Here is a 22,952-nt window from a genome sequence, read left to right as displayed (position 1 = left end):
TCCGCTGATCTACATAACTCAGCCCCCCCACCCCACTCTTTTTTGGTCGGTCCGACCGAGCGCACGTGCTTTTGCTGGTTTGTGGTTTTTATCATGAAACTACGTCGATAATCTGTTGAAGAAGTTATTTTTATGTATTTGATCTGAGCTCTAGTGTTCCTAGTTCAAGTGTGCGATTCTGTGATCCGAACCGAAGTTGACCTGTGGAAATGGAGCCAACATAGCCAGACTTAGCCAGATTCCGGCTTGTGTCCTCGCGAGAGTTAGTCGGACACAAACATCACGTACCCCTCCGCCAAGATATCGGAGGATGGATCCAAATCTCAGCCAAGCCAAGTTGTGAGAGGCATTGTGTCCTGGGCACGTGTTCCGCCCTGAAATAGCATCTCAAACACGTGCACGCGGGCGTTGTGTGTTCTAATTCCCGCCAACTATATTGGTCTCGTGCCCTGTAATATCTTCAAATCATCGTTTTCAACCGTTTCCAGTGCGCCACGCCCTTGACGGCGCCATCTTGAGAATCGAGTTTGCCGCTCCGCTCGCCAGAGGTTGCTATACAGCGTTTGACAGTTGACATTTCGTGAACCTCAAAAACTTAGGTAGTATTGTTTCATCCTAGTTAATAGAAATTCAGACAATCCATACAAACATTAATCAATCTAGTCTGGTACAGTGTCTCTAGAATTAATATGTAGTTTTAATTAGTATTTATAAATCTTTGTGATCCTGTTAACATTTTGTCTACATAACCTCGAATAAACCCCTTGTAAAAATGTTTTAAGTGTTATCATTTGGTGAGAGATAGTATTCCCAACTAAGTTCCTCAGATATGCAATTGAAGACCCATGCTGTTACACCCTGAGAGTCAAAGAGCAAATTGTTCAACCTTCTGAGCTAACAAAGTAATTTAATTTAAAATAAGAATGTACTATTACACTACAAAAAATCACAATCACAATCCAGAGTCAAAGCCAAGTCAATATCCGTTGAGACTAACCGCACAACATTTCTTGGCTGACATTCCCTCGATTCCCCAAACAAATAGAAAATCGCTGTTCCGGGAATGTAATGCATGCAACAATACATCACAATGACCGAAATGACGAGTCCAAACACAATTTTGGTGTAGTGAGTGAAGTGTAGTGTAGTGTATTTTTAGGCTTCTTATTGGATATAGAACTGGAAAGCTGATTTACTTGGGAGTAAATAATAAATTTTGTTACATTTGTACGTCGAGTAAAGGACAAAATAAACAACATAATTGTCGAATATCTTAAACCGGACCATCAACAGGTACGGAAAAAAATATTATAGTACAAGGTATGAACCATATTTTTAAAAGTAATGGAGTATGGGTAAAATTTATGATTGGGAATGGGGATTCCAGTACTTATGCTCGTGTTTTTGGAAAAGCACCATTCGGGTCAAAAATTATAAAAATAGAATGTGCTAATCGTCTAGTGAAGTGTTTTGCATCAAAATTATTTACTCTTGCTGCACATAAAAAGTTTGAAGTTCATGGAAGAACCTCGTTGCGCATAAGAATACCCCGCCTAACAGCTGCAGTACGCGGTGCCATTAGAAATGCCAAAGGGAATATCCAACAATTGCGCAAAGATCTGAAAAATGCCCCATAGCATGTTTTTGATAATCATGGTATGTGCAGAGATGACTATTGTAAGTGAAAAATGCCCCATAGAATGTTTTTGGTAATCATGGTATGTGCAGAGATGACTATTGTAAGTGAAAAATGCCCCATAGCATGTTTTTGGTAATCATGGTATGTGCAGAGATGACTATTGTAAGTGAAAAATGCCCAAGAAATAATTCATGTCCCGTATTTAGAACGGTGTAAAATTTTTCAGGAAATTGAATACCATTTGTACCCAATTATATTGAAAGCTGATGAAGTAAAAGACAATACAACTGAATGAGAATGTCTCTTCTTTGTAAGTTTGTCGGTGGTAAAAGGATAGATTTTTCTGAAGGCGCCTCATACGAGCGACGTTGCTATGGCGCTGGACTCTCGCATTCTATTGGTCCCGCATATGTATATAGGCCATGCAAAAGACTCGCAGGAAAGAGTCCTGGCAAGACAACCAAATAGATTCTTAGGAAAGCTCAAAGCCTGTCGCTTAGTTTTTAGTGAAGAAAGGGGTAAAATAAGTCGTGCAAAGAAATCTAATCGTACAGCTTCAGATTGTGAATATGGGCCAAACGCAGCACAGCCAGATATAAACCAAACCGAGACCTTATCAACCAAGTATCTAGTGAAGACCTATGCGTGGGTCAATTGGAAAATCTCACTCGGATGATGGCACGAGAAAAAAGGTTAACCGCCTCTATATTTGGAACCATATATAAAATGAGAGAGACCACTTCGTGTCGCAACATTGCTAAGCATCTCATTCTGAAAGATAAGATTCATACAAAAGCTATTCAGTATGGGAGAGTAAACGAAAATAGAGCGATAGATTTGTATGAATCCGCTCATCATGTAAAAGTACAGCTTTGCGGAATATTTGTAAGAAGTAATGTACCCTACCTAGGATCAAGTCCTGATGGATTAATTGGTAAAGAATATCTTACCGCTGCAGGTGTCTGGTCCGCATATACCAGTTATAATTACATGATTTTGATAGTTTTTCTGGAATAAACCCTGAATTATCATTATCAAAAGATTCGTGTGAATTAAAATTTTTCGAGCACTTCTACAATAAAATATCACAGACAAAATTGTTAGCAAAATAATTTTGCCCTAGCATGAAATAGGGTGTAAGAACTTCACCCCAAAAATCGAAAATCAGAAACTGGTTCGAAACTTTTAGCGCTGAATTATGCATATTTGAAGCGCTTGTCATGCTGATGACGAGAAATAGTCACCTGACAATTCAAGAGCATTGGTCAACCGATCCACAAACAATATCCCATGACCGATTTCAACTTTTGCTGCTAATGTTTCATTTTTGTGATAATCGCGTTACAAGTTCAGAATAAAAATTATGGTACATTACACTCGAATCATTTTAAAAACACTTTCATGCCATTCCAAAACTTATGCACAGTTGAAAGTATGATTGTTTTTAAAGGCAGGATTAATTTTAAGCAGTATATTCCGTCTAAACGGCACACGTTTGGGATAAAAACGTTTATGTTATGTGATGTACTTACAGGATACATTTTAGATTTCACAATCTATACAGGAAAAGGAATAGAAACAACGCGTGAAAATGAACTAGGAATGTGTGGTTCAGTGGTGACAACCTTATTGAATGATTACTGTAGTAAAGGACAGTTTGTTTTGCAATAATTGGTCCTGGACTCGCAAATTATATTCCATTGTTTCAATTTAAGTATTTCCACCCTCTATCATTTTAAGTTTAGTTAAGTTTGTAATTTGTATCAATAAAAGGTATAATCTGTCAGTACGATATTTTATTCTACCGTGCATTGAACATACCATTTTAGCTAAAGATTCAACCAAAGCGTTCTCAAGAGCTGATTTTTATGGAGCGAATAATTATAACGCTAGATATGTAAATCATTAGCAGTTTGTAGAGCCTGATAGTAGTCGACAAACCCCATGTTTAGCAGGCACTCACAACTTAACTATTGTAGCCGTCTGGCGACGCCATTTGGTGTTGTCAGGTTGACAACACTGAATTATACTGCTACTGTCAGGTTGACGACACTGAGCGGATTCAACAAAAGCAGCCAACCGGAGCGCGGGGGCGAGAATCGCCTGCCATCGCTTGATTGTTAAAGAACGTATATTTTAGCTTCATATTTCATTCAATGTTCAATAATCAATTAGATAAATTATAATAAGTTAATATCAAATCGTAATCAAAGTGTAAGAACTGTAAGTAAGCATTTTCTTTCAAATATCCTGCTCTGGCTTCCCGCACAATAACCCACACACTGGGTTTCCAAATTGGTGACCTCCGTTATACCACATACACAGGGTCTACCATACTATTAAAAGCCTAAATGTGTGATCGATTATAATAAAAGTATGGGCCTTGTTGATAAGGCTGATACAATGTTAAGTAGATTGAGCTGTATGAGAAAATAAATAAAGTGGTACAAAAAAGTTTTTTTTTCCATTTCATAGACTTATATTTACTAAATGCGCATATTTTGCATACGTTTATCATGCAAAAAAAGATAAGTCTTTCTGAATTTCAGTTAGCTGCAATTAGACAGTTAATTGAAAAATACCATAAAAGTGTAATTTAAAGAAAAGTCTAATCGTCCATCTATGTAGATGTAGGGTTTATCAGCAGATGTCTGCTGATAAATCCTTAAGATTGATTAACACTAAAAAGCATACGTTCCGAAAACTGCAAAGAGTAAAAATCCACATAGAACGTGTCGTGTATGTGTCCATACAAAATAAAAGACAAAAATTATAAAAGTAATCATTTAAAAAAAAGACAATACCGCCACACACGGGCGTCTCTCGGAAAGAAATTAAACGCAGTTCAAAGTTTAAAGATAACTCCAAATTAGTTTCATTTGATATAGTCAATTTATTTACAAATTTGTGCCAGTGGACAAATGTAAAAAAATTGTTCATGATTTACTAAAGTTTCCGAAAAAAATGGACTAACCGGCAAATCAATTTTAATAACATTTTCACCCAAACACACAATTAACAATAGCAATAAATTAGTTGAAAAATTACTAGAGATAGATCTTAAATTTTAGATATCTTCAAATTAGTTTCATTTGATAAAAGTTTCATAAATTTATTTTCAAATGCGTCGGTGGATGAGTGTAAAAAAATTGTTCGTGATTTATTCAAGTTTCTAAAAAGTTAAGCCGGTTATTAAATTTTAATAACATTTTCACCTAAAACACAATCAACAACAGCAATGAATTAGTTGAAAAATTACAAGAGATAGATCTTACATTGTCTATACCTCCAAATTAGTTTAATTTAATATAAGTTTCATTAATTTATTTTAAAATGCGTCGGTGGATGAATGTAAAAAAATTGTTCATGATTTATTCAAGTTTCTAAAAAATTAAGCCGGTTATCAAATTTTAATAACATTTTCACCTAAAACACAATCAACAGTAGCAATGAATTAGTTGAAAAATTACAAGAGATAGATCTTACATTATTGATACCTCAAAATTAGTTTAATTTGATAGGAGTTTCATTAATTTATTTTAAAATGCGTCGGTGGATGAATGTAAAAAAATTGTTCATGATTTATTCAAGTTTCTAAAAAATTAAGCCGGTTATTAAATTGTAATAACATTTTCACCTAACATACAATCGACAATAGCAATGAATTAGTTGAAAAATTACGAGAGATAGATCTTACATTATAGATACCTCCAAATTAGTTTAATTTGATATTAGTTCCATTAATTTATTTAAAAATGCGTCGGTGGATGAATGTAAAAAAATTATTCATGATTTATTCAAGTTTCTAAAAAATTAAGCTGGTTATTAAATTTTCTAAAACACAATCAACAATAGCAATGAATTAGTTGAAAAATTACAAGAATTTTACATTATAGATACATCCAAATTAGTTTCATTAATTTATTTTAAAATGCGTCGGTGGATGAATGTAAAAAAATTGTTCATGATTTATTCAAGTTTCTAAAAAGTTGGGCCGGTTATTAAATTTTAATAACATTTTCACCTATAACACAATCAACAACAGCAATGAATTAGTTGAAAAATTACAAGAGATAGATCTTACATTGTCTATACCTCCAAATTAGTTGAATTTGATATAAGTTTCATTAATTTATTTTAAAATGCGTCGGTGGATGAATGTAAAAAAATTGTTCATGATTTATTCAAGTTTCTAAAAAGTTAAGCCGGTTATTAAATTTTAATAACATTTTCACCTAAAACACAATCAACAACAGCAATGAATTAATAGATTTATATTATCCACTGACACTTCGTGATGGAATTGCATTTTTAATTTATTATTAGATTAAAACCAATATTTTTAGCTTTTCCACTTTTTTTTTTTTTTTTTTTGAAAGAAAAAAAAGTGGAAAAGCTAAAAATATTGGTTTTAATCTAATAATAAATTAGCAATGAATTAGTTGAAAAATTACAAGAATCTTTCATTATAGATACCTCCAAATTAGTTTCGTTAATTTATTTTAAAATGCGTCGGTGGATGAATGTAAAAAAATTGTTCATGATTTATTCAAGTTTCTAAAAAATTAAGCCGGTTATTAAATTTTGATAACATTTTCACCTAACACACAATCGACAATAGCAATGAATTAGTTGAAAAATTACAAGAGATAGATTTTACATTATAGATACCCCCAAATCAAATGAAACTATCATTTCATGTAGGCAATTTATTTACAAATGTGTCGGTGGACGAATGTAAAAAAATTGTTCATGATTTACCCGAGGCCTCACCATTAAAACTTGAGTTCTCAAGTCAATGGTAACACATAAAGTCTTACTAGTAGTAAGACTCAAGTGGCAATGAGCGGGAAACGTTGTGAGACAGGACCCCACAAGGTGGACCCCTAAAATTTTGAGATGGAGACCTTGGGAGAATAGAAGGGACTTCGGAAGACCTTAAAAAGATGGTCCGACAACATAGACGCTGTGGGGGATAGAAATTGGCTGCAAGCAGCAACCGAAAAAAATGGATGAATACGGAAGAGGTCCACACCCAGCAGTGGAGGACAGAAGACTAAAGAAGAAGTAACACATTGATTATCTGATCGCCCTGTTGAGTAACAGACTGTGGAGTGAAGTGTCGTTGTCATCGCTCATCAATTACTAGTGTTCTTCTGCAGGACCCATGATCCAAGCATTTTCCCGAAATCGAAGCAGTCATTAACTAAGTGATACCCTTTCCAAATGATTTCATGGAGTTATACAAGGCTGTCACCACCGAGAAAGCTGCAGCTGAGAGCCCCGCGAAGCTTGAACTCTGATTATTGAAAGACGCAATTCCATGCACACCCACACCCGAACCAGCCATGAGGGTGCTCCGGGGGCCATCCAAATCAAACAGTTAAAATACGTTCCTATTTTATACGTAATTGGGTATTTTCTTGATTTTACTTTAATATGTAATCTGAAGATGCACCACATATTATTACCGAGATAAGATTGAAAAGTTTAATGGTAGCAATTAAGACTGGCAACAAAACTAGTCACTTATATGCAAAAAGTTTCATTGACAAATTTAATCAAAAAAATATCAAGTCCATTTACATCCGACACATTTAGTGTGTAATGTGAGTATTTTCAGGCATTACTCTTTTTTTTTACATTATGACGATATTCTAATGAATTTTCAATTGATGTAAGAAGCTTGATGGGAGTCACCCATAACCCACGGATGGGCTTACAAAAAATAACTGTTTACTAAAAATATCAATGGACAGTACGGACCGTCTATAAAAATTGTCCGATTAATTGTTAAAATAAGATATTCATAACACTCTCCTTATCATTCATCGTTCACTTTGTGTAACACCACTTTTATTGAACGATGAATGATTAGATTGGTGAATTTTATAGAGCGTTATATTATACCACAATGTTAACAATGCTTTTAATATACAAAATATAAGATATTCATCGTCACCGTAGATTATAGTACTCGAGTGTTTAGAAGGACACGTGGCCTTGAATATTTTTATTCTCCGATACATGTTTCCACTTATCTAGGCTACCGAGGGTGAGCGTCCGCGCTGGCATACAGAATAGGGAAGTGCTGAACTCTGCCACTGGACCAGCCGACGGTGAGGCACACACCCTCTTCGAAGTTGTTCTGGAATGCTATCACGTTGGCTACCTCATTGCCGATTCCGGACAGGAAACAGCTGAAAAGGAAAAAAGACATGCCGATGATTCGGGATTTAAAAAAAGTAAAATCTAACAAAAGTATATTATTTTTAGTTTTTATTTTACTTAGTAAATACCACTATTTGTTCAAATCTACTGTGACACGTGTTTCGATGCATTCCGCATAATTTTCAAACACCGTATGATACTAAGAAAATGATGTAGAATGCATTGAAAACCGTGTCACACAAGATTTTAACAAATATTGAATTAAATAAGTAAAATTTACCACAAAGTGACTGCCGAATCAATTAATAAAAAAGTTTATTATTTTGTGTGTATATTAAAACGATATTTAAAAGACTTAAATATGTGGACTGTGTGGTGTTGATATGTACACCACGCGTTTCATATTCAAAATTATTAAATGGTGACTTTTTTAAAGATTGGAGTTTATTTATTTATTTACCTTATATACAACTTTAATTTTAATAAGTGGATTTTCATTTCTTCTAGCTAATGTTTTATTTTAATTTGTGTTGGGAACAGGAGGGATAATCTAGTACGGGCCAATCAGGAACTTCTCAGCATTAGCTCATTGCTGGGAGGAAACCACGTAAAACTCCTCAGGAGAAGGCGGACTGTTGACCGTCGTCAGCGGGCCTTCCATTGTACTAGAAGAGGGTTGAGCATTTTGTGTTCTGACCTAGTTAATGGTACCAACGTCCTTCACTATTTAAAAAAAGGTGCTTGATACAGGCTAGAACCAAGCACAAAGATGAGTGCATTTACACTCTAATTTTGTATGGGCGGCCTGGCAGGCATGGCATTGGAGAGTGCATCAACGCACTTGAGGCAGGGAACCGGTAAAAACTTCAGTCCGGAGGACAAACAATAGATACTTAAATGTCATGTCGATCAGAAGTAACTGCCGAAAAATTTGTCATGTTTCAGGGATTACAGGACTTCCCCATACTAATGAGCAGTAGAAGAGGTTACCAACATTACCAGATTTAAATATACATATGGTATTTAAATTCACATACAAAATCCATTTAGAACATAAAATTATATCAAATCATGCCTAAAACCTATACCGTGACTTACATGTAATTATTATTATGATACAATACTTAAACTCATTCATTCAATTTAAATTCATTTTGTCAGAAAAATTATATTAAATCATGGTTTTCAACTCCTGCCTTGCTGTGTATATAACATAGAATTTTGTGTAGCCTCACACCAGCCTGATGATGTCAGTTACGACGAAACCCGGTTGGTGGTCAAATAAAATCCATGTGGAAAAAATCACATGGTTTTTATTTTATTTGATAATTTATGATACAATTATGTGGAAAAAATGACATAATTTTTATTTTATAGGAGGTGTTCCTTACCAAGGAGTGATCTGCAAGGTGTTCTGGATGTTGGTGTTGAATATGGCGACCACCGGCGACTCCTTGAACGTCATGGCGATGTGGTGTCCCTGGGGGCTCCACAGGAGCTCCAGGACTCTGCCCCCGGCTACCTCCCCATTCTCCAACTCCACCTTGGTGAGGTCGATCACAGGTGCGGCGGCGGCCGGAACGTTCTTATCTTCTGAAAACATATTCACTATCATACTCTCAATCCCTTCTTAGAACAACCGAAATGAAGACTCTACGAACCATTGCAGGCCTAATACTTCGCGACAGAGTAAGAAACTCGAAAATAAGAAAAATCTGCGATGTTGTGTGATGGGGAAGAGAAAGAAGAGGTTTCTGGAGAAACCATGTGGGAAGAGCAAGTTCGGATCCAGTGGTGAGAATAGCAGCAAACAGCAGCATAAGAGGTAACATACTCCCAGGAAGACCACCTAAACGATGGAGAGACAGCTGGTCTTCCACTTCCCGAATACCAGACTGGAGAATAACAGGACATAGTCCTAAATAAAGAAGAAGAAGATATTCTCATTATTAACATTTAAAGCATTTACTTTGTAGTTACAACATTTTGAGTGTGTCCAAATACTTGTTCACAAAATCTGGATTATCTCCAATTACAGGAGTTATTTTCATATTATTTTTTGACATCTCATCAAAGATGAAGAAGAATATGGAAGTCTGGGCATTTACGGGGCTGACGACCGTCATAGGCTGGTTTAAGTGATCACTTTACACACGTGAACATTCACCAATTCTACCCATTATTGACAACCACACCACTCAAATTCTTGGAAGTTCTATATACATACATATATGAACCAATTTAGAAACCTTGTTCTTGAATCACTAGAACTTCACTAGACTTCCATATTCTTCTTCATCTTTGATGACATGTCAAAAAAAATAAAAAAATAAAAATACTTTGTAGTTAGTAATTTTTTATTTTTTATTATTTAACAAAAATGCTTGTAATATCATATAACCACTCACCTAGATATTCATGTCTACCGGTTTCGAAACGTACCCGTCTCTTCGTCAGGACAATCTAGTGATAGTCCATAGCTGTGGTAGTCCACAGCATGCAAACAATACTACCGTAGCGGTGCGGAGAGATTGTCCTGACGAAGAGACGGGTACATCTCGAAACCGGTACACATAAATATCTCGGTGAGTGGTTATATACTAATTGTGTCGCACAAACAGCGTCTGTCCAACACACCGCTAGACTGTGTATAGGTGTGGCAGTGACTTCTCCGCTCCGTCGCTCTCGGGGTCGTAAATCCCGAAAGTTATGAGCTGTAGGTCCGTGTAGTCGATTCGTAGTCCAGTGGGTGTAGTGATGGTCAAGTCCCAGAAGATTCCGAAATCGAAGTAGTAGCGCAGGGTCGTTGAGGATCAAAGTGAAACGCAGAGCTCGGTGTGAGTGGAATCATTTATTCATACAATGGCACAGATATTTATTTGCTCATAACCAGTGCGGTCCGTCGAAATCGACCGAGCGACAGAAATCTTCTCCCCCTACCCTAACCTGCGCCAGGCCGGCCGCTCGCAACGTAAATAACACGTGATAACGTAAATACGACATAAAAAACGCCGCGCGCGCCGCGCCTAGCGCATTCGGTGGTCATGGCGAGAAGTTCTCGTTGCGCTCGCCCGATTTCCCCGCTCACAACGTAAATACGGTCTTAAGCACCACGTATAAGACGCCGCGCGCGCCGCGCCTAGCGCATTCTATATTTGATTGCCGTTGCGAGAGGATGTCGGTGCGCTCGGTCGACTTCCCTATGACATGTTTACACATATTTAATCCATTTTGGGGCCGTGTGCTCAGCTGCTCCGTTACACTAATATTACTAACATTTTTGTAAAAAAATATAAAAATATACATTATCATTGTGGCTAACTCTTTACCATCATCCGCCATTGGCACGCTTATTTGTGTTACCATTGATTTTTTAAATAAAATTAAGATAAGATTAGCTAAGGTTAGCTAAATCAAGTTACTAATCCACAAAGGATATTTCTGCCTGCATGTGGTATGGGCAAATTGGGTAAAAGCTTAAATACACGAAGGAAAGGTGATCAGCCTTGCTATTAAGGTACAAATTCAAGCACTTACCAGCAAACAAGGTGGCATTGGCAAATTTGAGTGCAAAGATGAGAGGCTCCTCTTCAGTGGCGAAGAGGAGGACCTGAGAGTTGGGAGACCAGCAGGCCGCCTGGACCCTGCCCCCATGCACCGTCCACTTCTCCGCCTCCCAGTGACTCGTCTCCCAAACTCTGTACAGCAACATTTCACAATAATGAATATTGGTTCCAACATCTTAGCATGGGCTGATAATTGGAGTGCTTATCAACAGGTGGCGAAAAGAGAGCAAAAAAAACGCCCCTCACAAATTGATCTAAAAAAATCTCCAAAGAATTTATTCTTCTTCTTCTAATCCCTATCCGCGCAGCCAATGGTGCATAGGGCACTGCATCGTATTGACGCAGTGTTATCTCAATCGTTACTTGCATGGAGGCAAGGTGATCACTCCTGCATTTCAGGGACCAGTCCAGGATAATAATAATAATAATAATAACAGTAATAATAATAACAGTAATAATAATAACTCTTTATTCTAGCTTGACTAAGTGGTGGTTGCAATACTTAGTCAGCCATATATGTTTTACGTTTTTTTTATAAAATGAAATAAAAATAATAAACAAATGAAAAGAAATAAAAATAATGAAATGAATCGGCGAAAGAAAAAAATTAAATGAATATTAGAGTGTAAAATCATACTCATATTCTATTTATTATTTCGGCATTAACTTTGTGGTAAGACATGTTACAATGATTAAAGAAAACACTTCGTTTTTTAGCACTTGAGTTTTTTTAACTCAAGTGGTAAAAAACTAAGTGTTTTCTTTAACCTTTTAACTGCGATTTAGCCGTTTTTAAAATGATTACTTTTATCATGTATTTAGTTAAGAAACGATTTATTTTCCTAAACAAAAACGTTCAATGGGATTCATTGTGCCTTTTTGGTACTCTATAATACACTTGTGTCACATTATTCTTGAAATATATCGTAATATAAACAAATAAGATCGTAACATAAATAAATCAAAGCACGCATCGTGTGTCACTCTTACCCACTGGCGATGCGTAGCGTCGAGAGTGAGACAGATATGGGGCATGATTATGGCGCAGACTAATTACCGACCACAAGAAAAATCAGGGATCTGTTATTTTATTTATCCTTGCGATGTTACAAATTATTTGTCAGATATTTCAACAGATGTCATAAGGCCAAGGATTGACGTATTATTTTATCCAAAGTTCCACACCATGAAAAAATCCGTCCAAGTTGAACTGAGGTTCGAAACTTGGACCTAAGTGAAAACACAAACGGTTATGTCAGCCGCGTGTGGGGAATGTTTTGTAAAAACACAAACGGTTATGCGAGCCGCGTGGATAGAGTTAATCATACTCATATTCATTTTAACCCCACTCTTTGGGGATTTAACCCGGGACCTCCAGCACAGTAGCTAAACATGCTAAGAGCTCTTGTGCACTACACGGAATTTTACTGTCCGGCAGTCCGATTATGATATCCGGGCATGAAAAAACGGATGATTGGCTTATGCACTTGTCCGTTTTTCTCCAGATCGGTGCGCGTGAACTCGATCACGCTACACTCCCGTAGTCGCTTTTATTTGAAAAAAAACCAGACTGCCAGATAGTAAAAATCCGTGTAGTGCACGCCCATGCGCCCCAACCATTATACCATGGAGGCGGATATTAACTCTTACCACTCTGTAGGCCAGACATTCCGGCCCGTATGATTCTAGTAGGCAGCTCCGTGGGCCACAATGTCTGGCCCAGTGCAGGTATAACTTTAATCCCTGATTTCTCTATCACCCGAGTATATTCTACCAAAAAATATTTCAGATAAATAAAGTTAATCTTAATTAACATGGTCAAACAAATTGCCAGACAGAGTGTCCCAAAATTAGGGAAACAAAATATTTATTTTAATGGTAGAGAAACGTCGCATTTTTTTGATCAGAGAAGCTGATCAGTTATGAGAAAAAATGGTCAGAGTGGAAAGGGTTACTATTGCCTTAGGCAAATCAATACCAGAAGTCGGAATACGATTTTCCCGACCAGCACTCGGGCTCCTCATAACAATGCAAACTCCTTGCCCGTTTCACACTCGGGATAATCTGGAAACTGGTTAAAATAGAACGATCAGAACCTGAAGATCATGGAGGTGGCGGCGCTGAAGAGCCGGGAGCCGTCGGGCGCAAAGGCCAGCAGGCTGGTGCCGCCCCCGGCGATGCGGCGCAGGCTGCAGCGCGCGCCGCCGGGCCCCCACACCAGCACCTCGCAGGCCGCCGGAGAGCCCGCCAGCAGCAGAGAGCCCTCGGGGCTCCAGCACACGCTGCTCACGGGACTGTGCATGGGGCTGGGGACAACGTATTTAATAATATAATAAAACCCTTATCCGCACCCCAATAGTGCATAGGGCACTGCGTCAGTGGTATCTTGATCGTTTTACACATGAAGGAAAGGTGATCAGCCCTCCGCTTCAGGTACCAGTCTAGGGTAATATTAAATAAATATTACAGTGAAAAAATCACTTATATTTATTTTACCCCCCTTGGGAATCGAACCCGGGACCTCCAGAACGTTCGCCGAGCATGCTGACCATTAGGCTACAGAGGCGGACAACGTATTTACGCTGGTTTAACTTCAACAATGCATCGGTGAGCTCATTGGTATTCAGCAATATCTTCCATACTAATTAACCATCATTGCTAAAATCATACACCTAAGTAACATCGCTTCACTTAGAATCAATGAAATGTAGGTATAAACTTATGCCTCTATCGAGAATTTTGCTGAGAATTTTCACTCATGAATTACATGAAATTATAGTAACTTTAAACAAAAAGAGTAAATACACTCACGAGTATGTAGGCATAGGCTATAAAACTTAAAAAGTTGAAGCCTGAGTAGGGTCATAATAATCGGTGTTGCATAAGCCACAGCTAGATTTCAGTCATTTGGACGTTAGGTAATTAAAAAAAAAAAAAAACCATCACGCCGCTTCTCTACAGGGGTAGGCAGAGATAATAAAATGCCATACCACCATGTCTTTGCAGGCATTCTTCGCTTCTTCCACATTCATGCATCTCCTCATACTACACGCCGATTATCTTGACTCCCGACCCGGCCGCTTACAAGTATTTGACACATCTAATTTCTCAAGTTTTCCTCGGTCTTGCTCTGCTTCTGTTTCCAACATTTTCCTCATAAATTTGTTTAACCGTTCTTTCCCCACTCATACGTTCCACATGTTCAAACCATCTCAATCTCAACACACCTTTCTTAATTTTATCGATAATGCTTATCTCAGCCTTGCATTCTCTCCTTATTTCACCATTCGAACATCTATCATACATCGTTTTGCCGCACATTCGGCTGGGGGATCGCATTTCGACTGGATTCAGTCAATCTTCCACTGAACCATATATTGAAAAGAATAGCATCTAAAAAAAGCGCCTTTATAACATTTAGTGGATTTCATGTTTCTCTTATACTTTTACGGTGCCAAAAAATAGCATGTCTAAGGTATCAGTTGAAGCACAAATATAACTTTAAATTTGAGCAGAGTGGTTCTCAATCATGGGTGGAATGGTGAATACTACATGTCGCTCACTCCTTTCAAGAACGTCATAAATCAAAAATCGACAATTTTCAGTTGTGCAAGTTTTCGGAATGCCCAAAAAATGTACTATATCCCAGCAAGAGGCATATTTTTAACTTAATATTTACGCGCTACAGGGCAGAAAGTGTTGTTTTTGCATTTTGAAGAAAAGGTATTGTTTAGTTATTTTTTTAAATGTACTAAATATTTTTCAAATGGAGAAAAAACCTTCAGGTTTTACCTAAAAAGATCTGTTGCACAGTAAAAAGTTCAATAAGTGGCTTGATATTTATTTTTTAATACATAGTATTATATTTTTAAACTTTAAAAACGTTCTCCCTTTTAAAAGTTTTTTGATTTATGACGTACTTGAAAGGAGTGAGCGATGTATTTAAAGTGATCACTTAAATCAGCCTATGACAGGTTATAAGCCCCGTGTTGTGGGTTCAGGTGCAGGAAGAATGTTATTAGGACCTCTGAGTGGGTGACTGCTTTTAATGAGACACTAATCTAGAATGACTGTGTGGGTATTCACACGGTTGCAGAATGTTGTTGTCACCACTGTCAGCGACATACCCACATTCAGACTTCCATATTCTTCATGTATGTTCAGGTGCCAATAAAAAAATACATCCTACAATTTTAATCAGGTAACCAGTGTAATTTTACATGTGCGGCACAAAATTACTTTTTTCCAATACGGCCCAGTGAAGATTACCTCTGATTAAAAAAAACTAAAATAAAAGGATTAAAAATCTTCTTCTTCAAACCCTTATCCACACCCCAATGGTGCATAGGGCACTGCATCATATAAATGCAGTGTTATCTTGATAGTTAACACAAGAAGGAAAGGTGATCAGCCTTCCACCTCGGGTACTAGTCCAGGGTAATATTGAATAAATATTTATAAAGTGATAAAATCACTTATATTTATTTCACCCCCCCTGGGAATCGAACCCGGGACCTCCACAACGGTATCCAAGCATTCTTACCATTACACTACAGAGGCGGACAACTAAAATGATTTAAAAATTATGAAATTTAATTTTTAAAGGAACAACCTGCAAAGCGAATATTAGTCTTGTCTGTAGGTAGGATAGTAAGGATAGGGAAGGTAAATATGAAAAATACATCACAAACACCCAAACCAATTGAAAATAAATCTTTCTGGAATTTATTTTGCAATTGGCGGGAATCTAACCTGCGACGACGCCAGTTTTGCAGTCGAGCGTCTACCCATACAAAAATAATAATAATAAAACAATAAAAAAACTGACCTGTTTAGTATGGTAGCATTGCTCACTGATGGTTTGGAGAATATGGAATTCGGGTCTACGGTCCAGACGATTACGCCAATTTCACACGCGACAGCTATTTCCGACGCAGAATAGGGCCGCCAAGCCACCATGGAGACGCCTCTCTGCGAACTGCACTTCAGCGTGGGGTTTATCGTACTATCGCAACTGTAAATCCTGACATTATCGTCGGCGGTAACCACGGCTAACTTGGTTGTGTGAGGGTGCCACGCCAAGTAGCGAACGGGGGAACTCGACCAATCCCGCGTGTGCGAATACATAGCCGTCAATCGCGGCCCTAAATCTTTCAAATGCGGCTGGAAAACATGTCGAATCCTGGTCAACGCGTTGGCAATTTTCAACACGTACATCGCCGGATACATCAGCAGTTTATTTTCCCTTCTGTTTTGCGGATCCGCGGCCACCTTGAGAGCCTCGATAAACCCTTGCTTGCACCATACGCTAGTAAGCCTCTTTAGAAGAGTATCTTCGACATCCAAATACATAGAGACGCCCTCATCTCTCGTGCAGGACAGTTCCCTCGTAACATTGATGATCGGATGGCGATTTATCTGAAAAGTTACTATGATTAAGGAGCGCGATCAGAATCAGATTCGATAATATACAAGAGAGCGTCGTATTCGATCTTACCGAGTTCGTGAACGAAGAAATGTTCGCAAATTCTTTTTGCATAGAGCAAACCATCCCATTCATTTCACATAATGCCATTTCACCCGAAGGCGGCAAATCGGGAAATCCGTTTAGCGAAAGCATTATTACACTAAATCGCGTAAAATAAATAAATTAAAGCATGCAGCCAACGGCCGATGCCGTCGATTACATCGGATTTCTAAAAATAGACATGAGGCCGTGAAAAAACCGTTTGTTTAGAAATTGAATCCAGCATTGAATTGTGATTGGCCAAAAATGTCATGTGATCCTACTCTGGGGTGGAAAGATGTAAAAATGAAGTTAAACAGTTTATCCCAAAATATTTTATATAAGAATAAAATACATTTTATCAATCAAAAATATTTTTTAATTAATTTCGTTCACTCAACTACATAAATAAAAAAATATATATGTTTTTAAAACGCAAAAAATGGGTTTTTACACTAAAGTACCTGCTTTACTTACATTTATTTTGCAATGAGGATTCAATATTCTGGCAACTAAGTGGTTCTGTTTTGACATTTGACGTTTGGTTTTTGTTGCGGTTTTCCGTTTGTTTATAGACCGGCGAATTGCCACAAAACGTAAATAAATTATTATTTGCAGGATGAACCATATGCTAATTCTAGTCTCTGCTTAAAAATGTCTTTGAATAATATTCATCTTCTAAACAATATTAGTCAAAATGACTTACACGTGTATCATGCTACCGTGTCCTTAGGCAATATTTCTTATGAAAACATCCATCAGCAATCCACTCACTACCATCTTCATCATGATTCACCGCATCTTCAGCAGTCTACATTGTTGCATCGTTCTCCTGGAAACATCAATGTAACAAATTACCCGGCGCCTGTAATCTCCAATACGCAAAATGCTTTTCACCATAAATTACAAAATGAATTTGTAAATAAATCTTCCGAAAAGAAAAGAAAATCATCCGCTATTTCATCGGATTTGGATAATCTAATTAAAGTAAAGAAGAAACAAAAGGATAAGATGTTGCGTTCGGATACTGATATAACAAAATCACCTAGCCATTTTATCAATTTATTTCTCGATGATTATATTCTTAGTCTTCTTGTCGATGGAACTAATTGGTATATCAATCATATTCCTAAGCATAGAAAAGACAAAATTGCTCCTGTTACTTCTGAGGAAATAAGGTGCGTGATTGGCATTTTGTATCTCAGCGGATATGTGGACCTTCCTAGAGTCAGAATGTTCTGGGAACGAGCTCCGGACACGTCGTTTCCTCTTGTCGTGAACGCCATTCCGAGAGATAGGTTCGAGACTGTCTTCACCAATTTGCACGCCGCGGGCAGCCTCTGCTCCGACAGGAAGAATCCTCTTTCCAGAATCGGCACACTTGTTGACAGGTTGCGAGAGAAGTTCTCACAGCTCGCTCCGGCCGACGGATGCCACAGCGTCGACGAACTGAGAGTTCCATACTACCGACAAGCCACTGGACTGAGGCAGTTTACCAAAACTAAGACTATGAAGGTTTGGTGCGGTTGCACTAGCTCCGGATACTGCGTTTGGTTCGATCACATTGAAGAAACCCATGTTGAATTTTCATCGCTTAACTCTGCCATAGCTGCTAACAAAATACTCACGTACGCCTCAAAAATTAACACAAAAAAATTTAATAATCCCACATTAATTTTCGATAACATTTTCAGTAGCCACAGGATTATTGAAGAGTTAAAAGACCTCAATGTTGACGGGAAACCTGTCCCCAACAGAGTGTCTTTAGCAGCTTGCAAAACTCAGACTGTCCACAAAACCCCCTCGGAAGTCATAAAGGAACAAGCCAAAGTCCACAATTCTCCGATGGGAGGTATTGATAAGCTAGACCAAAATATTAATCTCTACGCGATAACGATAATAGGTAAAAAATGGACATCGCATTTTTTGCTGGCTTACGTTTTAGATCTGACGATGCAGAACGCTTGGCAGATTTACAGAGAATCTAGTCAATCTCCTCTGGACCTACTCGGATTCAGAAGAAGCGTCGTGACACATTATCTTACCAAGTATGGCAAACCATCGACAGTGAATAGTAGATTAAAAAAACGATCTTCAGATGCTTCCGTGAAGAAAGAGTTTGATGGTGTTGCATCAACGAGATGTAAAGATGTTCGATATGATGGATTGGAGCACTATGTTATACCTCAGGGGAAACAAACTAGATGTTTTCACTGTAAAATGAAAACCATGACTCGATGCTGTAAATGTGATGTTGGTCTCCACGTTAAGTGCTTTGTTTTATATCACACAAGAAAATCTGAATTAAATTATATGACTTCCGATAATCTACAAAATGAAACTGAGGAAAAACCAGAAGTTGGTTGAAATAATATTTGTTAAAGAACTGATCTACACATTTGCTCAAAATTTGTTATACCATTGTTGTCTTACCACTAATAAAAAATAAATATTATTTATTTTCATAAATTTGTAGTCTTTTTTTCTGTCTGGATGTTTTATTTTAATGAGATTCAATGGCTGGTGAAAATAACCTTATAATAATATCCAATTGACCATCAGGCTGCTTCTCTGCAGGGGTGGGCAGAGAGAATGAAATGCCATACTGGTCTGTCTTCGCAAACGTTGTTTGCCTCTTCCACATTCATCCATCTCCTCATACATACCCGCCGATTATTCTAACTCCTGACCTGACCACGTTTATTATGTATTTGAAAAACTTGATCATGCTAAGTTTTCCTCTGGTCCCATTTCAAACTAAATTCACCTCGTATATTTGTTTAACCATTCTTTTCTCACTCGCACGTTCCACGTGTCCAAACCATCTCGACACACTTTTTTTAATTTTATTGAAAAATGCTTATCTTAGCCTTGCATTCTTTCATTATTTCATTCGAACATCATATATTGTTTTGCTATTCATTAGTCTGAATGATTGCATTTTAACTACATACAGCACTTGTGTACTGCATGGAATTTTACTGTCTGGCAGTCCGGTTAGCATGAAAAAACGGATGATTAGCGAATCGGTGCGTTTGATCAGTGTGTGATCACAGTGCGCATGAACTCGATCACGCTAAACTGTCGTATTCGCTTTTATTTGCAAAAAAAACGGACAGCTGGACGGTAAAATTCCGTGTAGTGCACAAGCGCCCATACAGTCTACCTATATCTTTAGTTTGTCAGCTCCATGGTTCACTTCCATACATTACAGTTCATAGTCTTAGACTCAGTTAAGCATTACCAGTTTAGCTTCCGCAGTAATTTTTATTAATGTGACAGTATTATTGTGAATCCACTGCGAGTTAATAGACTTACGTATTTAAAAAAAGTTTTATGCTATCCATATCATTATATTTAAAGGGATTGAAAAAAATATTTGTGATTATTCTGTTATTCAGTACATTTTACGAAATATTTATGTGATTGAATGCAGTAATGCGTTTGCATAATTTGAAGGCTCTATAGCGGGAATAATGAAACCTCAAATTGTACAAAAAAAAAGTAAAAGTTACCTGCATGAAAAATGTATCCATGTATATGATTAGTAATATAATCTAACATTTATATATGTATTAAAAAAAATGTTTTTGAATGTACATTTCAAAGTTTTGATAAAATTTAAATGGAGGGATAAAAGTTAACACATTATTTGTTTTATCTTCATATTTATTTCTCCAACATGTCAAAAACGTATGAAAAAGGTTATTTAAAAAGTTCTTATATATTAAAATAACATATTTTACATTCATACATTAGCACAGATGTACTTGAATAATATAAAGAAATACCAAAGCGTTCACATTCATATGCATACATCAAGGCACAAACCACATAACTTCAGACTTATATTATATTAGTATTTTTTCATGTAATATTTTGGGATTGTCAGTGTATGTAGAAAAATTAATTAAAAATAAGTACATAGTAGCATTAATACTTAAGTATTGTTAAGTACTTGGGAAGTTACACAATAGATATGAGAAAATCATGTGGATTCTTATTGAATGGTGAGATCTTATAAGTATTTTACAGTTTTGGAACTAACATTTAAATGCAGACCGTAAAATAACACATTTTTAAACTATTATTTTATAGTTTAAGTATCAGATGTTCTTTGTAAAAAAAATCCAGTTGGCAGTCGCCAATAGGGTATTCTGTACACAATTTATGGGGATAAGACATAATAATATGTACATATTTCATAAATATATTCACAGAAATAATTATGTAACCAGCTACGATGTATATCTGCATTCTATCACACTATAGCTAGCTTTTCAACTATGTTTATTATATTAATATGTAATGTAATTTCGAACTTATGCCTAATATTGCAACAAACATTGGTTAATATTCTTAAATTTAACGACTTTCATAGTAAAACTTCGCGGGAAGTATGCTCCATTATTAAAAAATACTTACTTATATTGATTTTATTATTGAAGATAATAATATTTTACACACATTTTAATGATTGCTAGGACACGCAATTGATGATTTTAATATTAGTAAATAGAAATAAGCAATGAGTACATTAATAAAACTGTAAAAACACAATCATTACGTATGTAAATTTTTAAACTTGCACAATTAAAATTATTATAGACTCACTTTTTATAACTTTCTTTACTAATTGTATTTCATTGATAACTTTGAATTATATAATATTACTTTAATATACATATCAGTATTGATTGATTGAAGTCAATCATACAATTTCTTATACTGTAAAAAATAATATACCTATTTACGTTTAATGGGTATTTGGTATATAACGTTAAATATACATGTAGTAATATTTTTTATAATTATTAAATATATATTATTTTTACATTTCTGCAACTGTATTTTTCTTTTTTGAATATATTAAGAATACAATAAAAAAAAACTGTTAAAACATATCTATTTACTTTCAAATTCGATTACATAAATATATGAATTAGATAAAAATAACATCAATCATTTATCTGAAAAAAAATAAAAGAAAATTCAATAATTCTATTCCATTACGTCTTTAAAATTACACTTTCAACTTGCTTTATTATTTTATACTTTTTAGCATTTTGATTTTTTTATCAACTAACAAATATGTAATCTAAACAAGGAATCGTAAAGTATGTGAATATAATTATAAAATGATTATCTGAGTTTAAGTCAATGATATATACATACCTACATATATGTAATACATAGATATAATTTTCTATTAATATTTAAATTGACTGTGATATCAGGAAAGCAGAGTGAAATGAAATACCTAATGAAATTTTTTTATTTTTTGTCAATTAGTATTTGTTCTCAGAAATACATAAAGCCATTTGATGTAATAATGAAAACTTTGTATTGTAAAACTAGAAAATAAATGTACATTGGTCACATTTAAGAAGAATGTATAAGAAGGTTTTATGTTTTAATTTCACATCACATAAAAAGTCGATAATATTTATAAGTATTTACATACAATTGTGTTCCTTACATGAAAATTTAAAGTTTAAGTTGCTTTTCAAGCTATAATTTACTATAATTCTCAATATTGGCAGGTAATATGTTATAATACATAAAGGCATTTGCATACTGCACTAAAAACTAATACATAATAGGTTAGCTATACGGTGCAATTAGGTGTTATCGTACAACTTAATCTAGCAAGTTCAATTTGCTATTTGTTTTTCTCAACTGTGCTCTCCATGGTATAATTTGAATATCATCATCTGAATCGTCGTTTTTCTTTCCATTCATTGCCTTACTATTTCCGTTTATTCCAACTCCATTGGTCTTCGCCTCTCCGTTAGTTTTAGCTTCGCCGTTTGTCTTGATATCACCGTTAGTTTTAGAATGGCCATTGTGTAAATCATGGTTTTCTTTGTCACCAAAATAATGTCCATTTCTGTCTTCTGTATCTACAGCGAGGTTGATATTGTCGATAGAAACAGCTCGTTGATGAGGAGAGTAGGGAGAGTGGTTTCTCCAGCAGTTGTCAGTGTCATGAAATCCATTCCGAGGCTCGTCTACCACACGAGGTGTATAAATTGTGGATCTGTAAAAACATATTTATTTTAATTCAATA

General features: G+C 36.1%; 2 protein-coding genes across 6 annotated transcripts in view; both read right to left on the bottom strand.

The window, feature by feature from the left end:
• Positions 1-7,269: 7,269 nt before the first annotated feature.
• LOC148302444 (aladin-like) lies at positions 7,270-17,135 on the bottom strand. The gene is made up of 6 exons (XM_088271622.1): positions 16,874-17,135; positions 16,205-16,794; positions 13,473-13,682; positions 11,348-11,508; positions 9,202-9,403; positions 7,270-7,839 (listed from the first exon to the last, which is right to left on the bottom strand). Exons 1-6 carry the CDS (start codon positions 16,994-16,996, stop codon positions 7,686-7,688), a joined length of 1,440 nt encoding a protein of 479 aa, XP_088127748.1. The 5' UTR covers positions 16,997-17,135; the 3' UTR covers positions 7,270-7,685.
• A 4,639-nt stretch (positions 17,136-21,774) lies between these two features.
• LOC148302443 (uncharacterized) overlaps positions 21,775-22,952 on the bottom strand; it is a 194,517-nt gene continuing 193,339 nt past the window's right edge. For 4 of the 5 annotated variants that reach the window (XM_088271589.1, XM_088271593.1, XM_088271588.1 and 1 more), the window contains exon 12: positions 21,775-22,922. In XM_088271589.1, the coding sequence (XP_088127715.1) occupies positions 22,523-22,922 (400 nt within the window). In that variant the 3' untranslated portion in view covers positions 21,775-22,522. The remainder of the gene's footprint in view (positions 22,923-22,952) is intronic. The other variant, XM_088271590.1, reaches the window with a different exon arrangement.

The sequence above is a fragment of the Brachycentrus maculatus genome, unplaced genomic scaffold (assembly GCF_059751285.1).
Source record: "Brachycentrus maculatus isolate JH-2025_06_01 unplaced genomic scaffold, ASM5975128v1 h1tg000452l, whole genome shotgun sequence".
NCBI lineage: Eukaryota > Metazoa > Arthropoda > Insecta > Trichoptera > Brachycentridae > Brachycentrus > Brachycentrus maculatus.
Note: the sequence above shows the minus strand (reverse complement) of the source record. Positions and strands in the feature narration are given on the sequence as shown.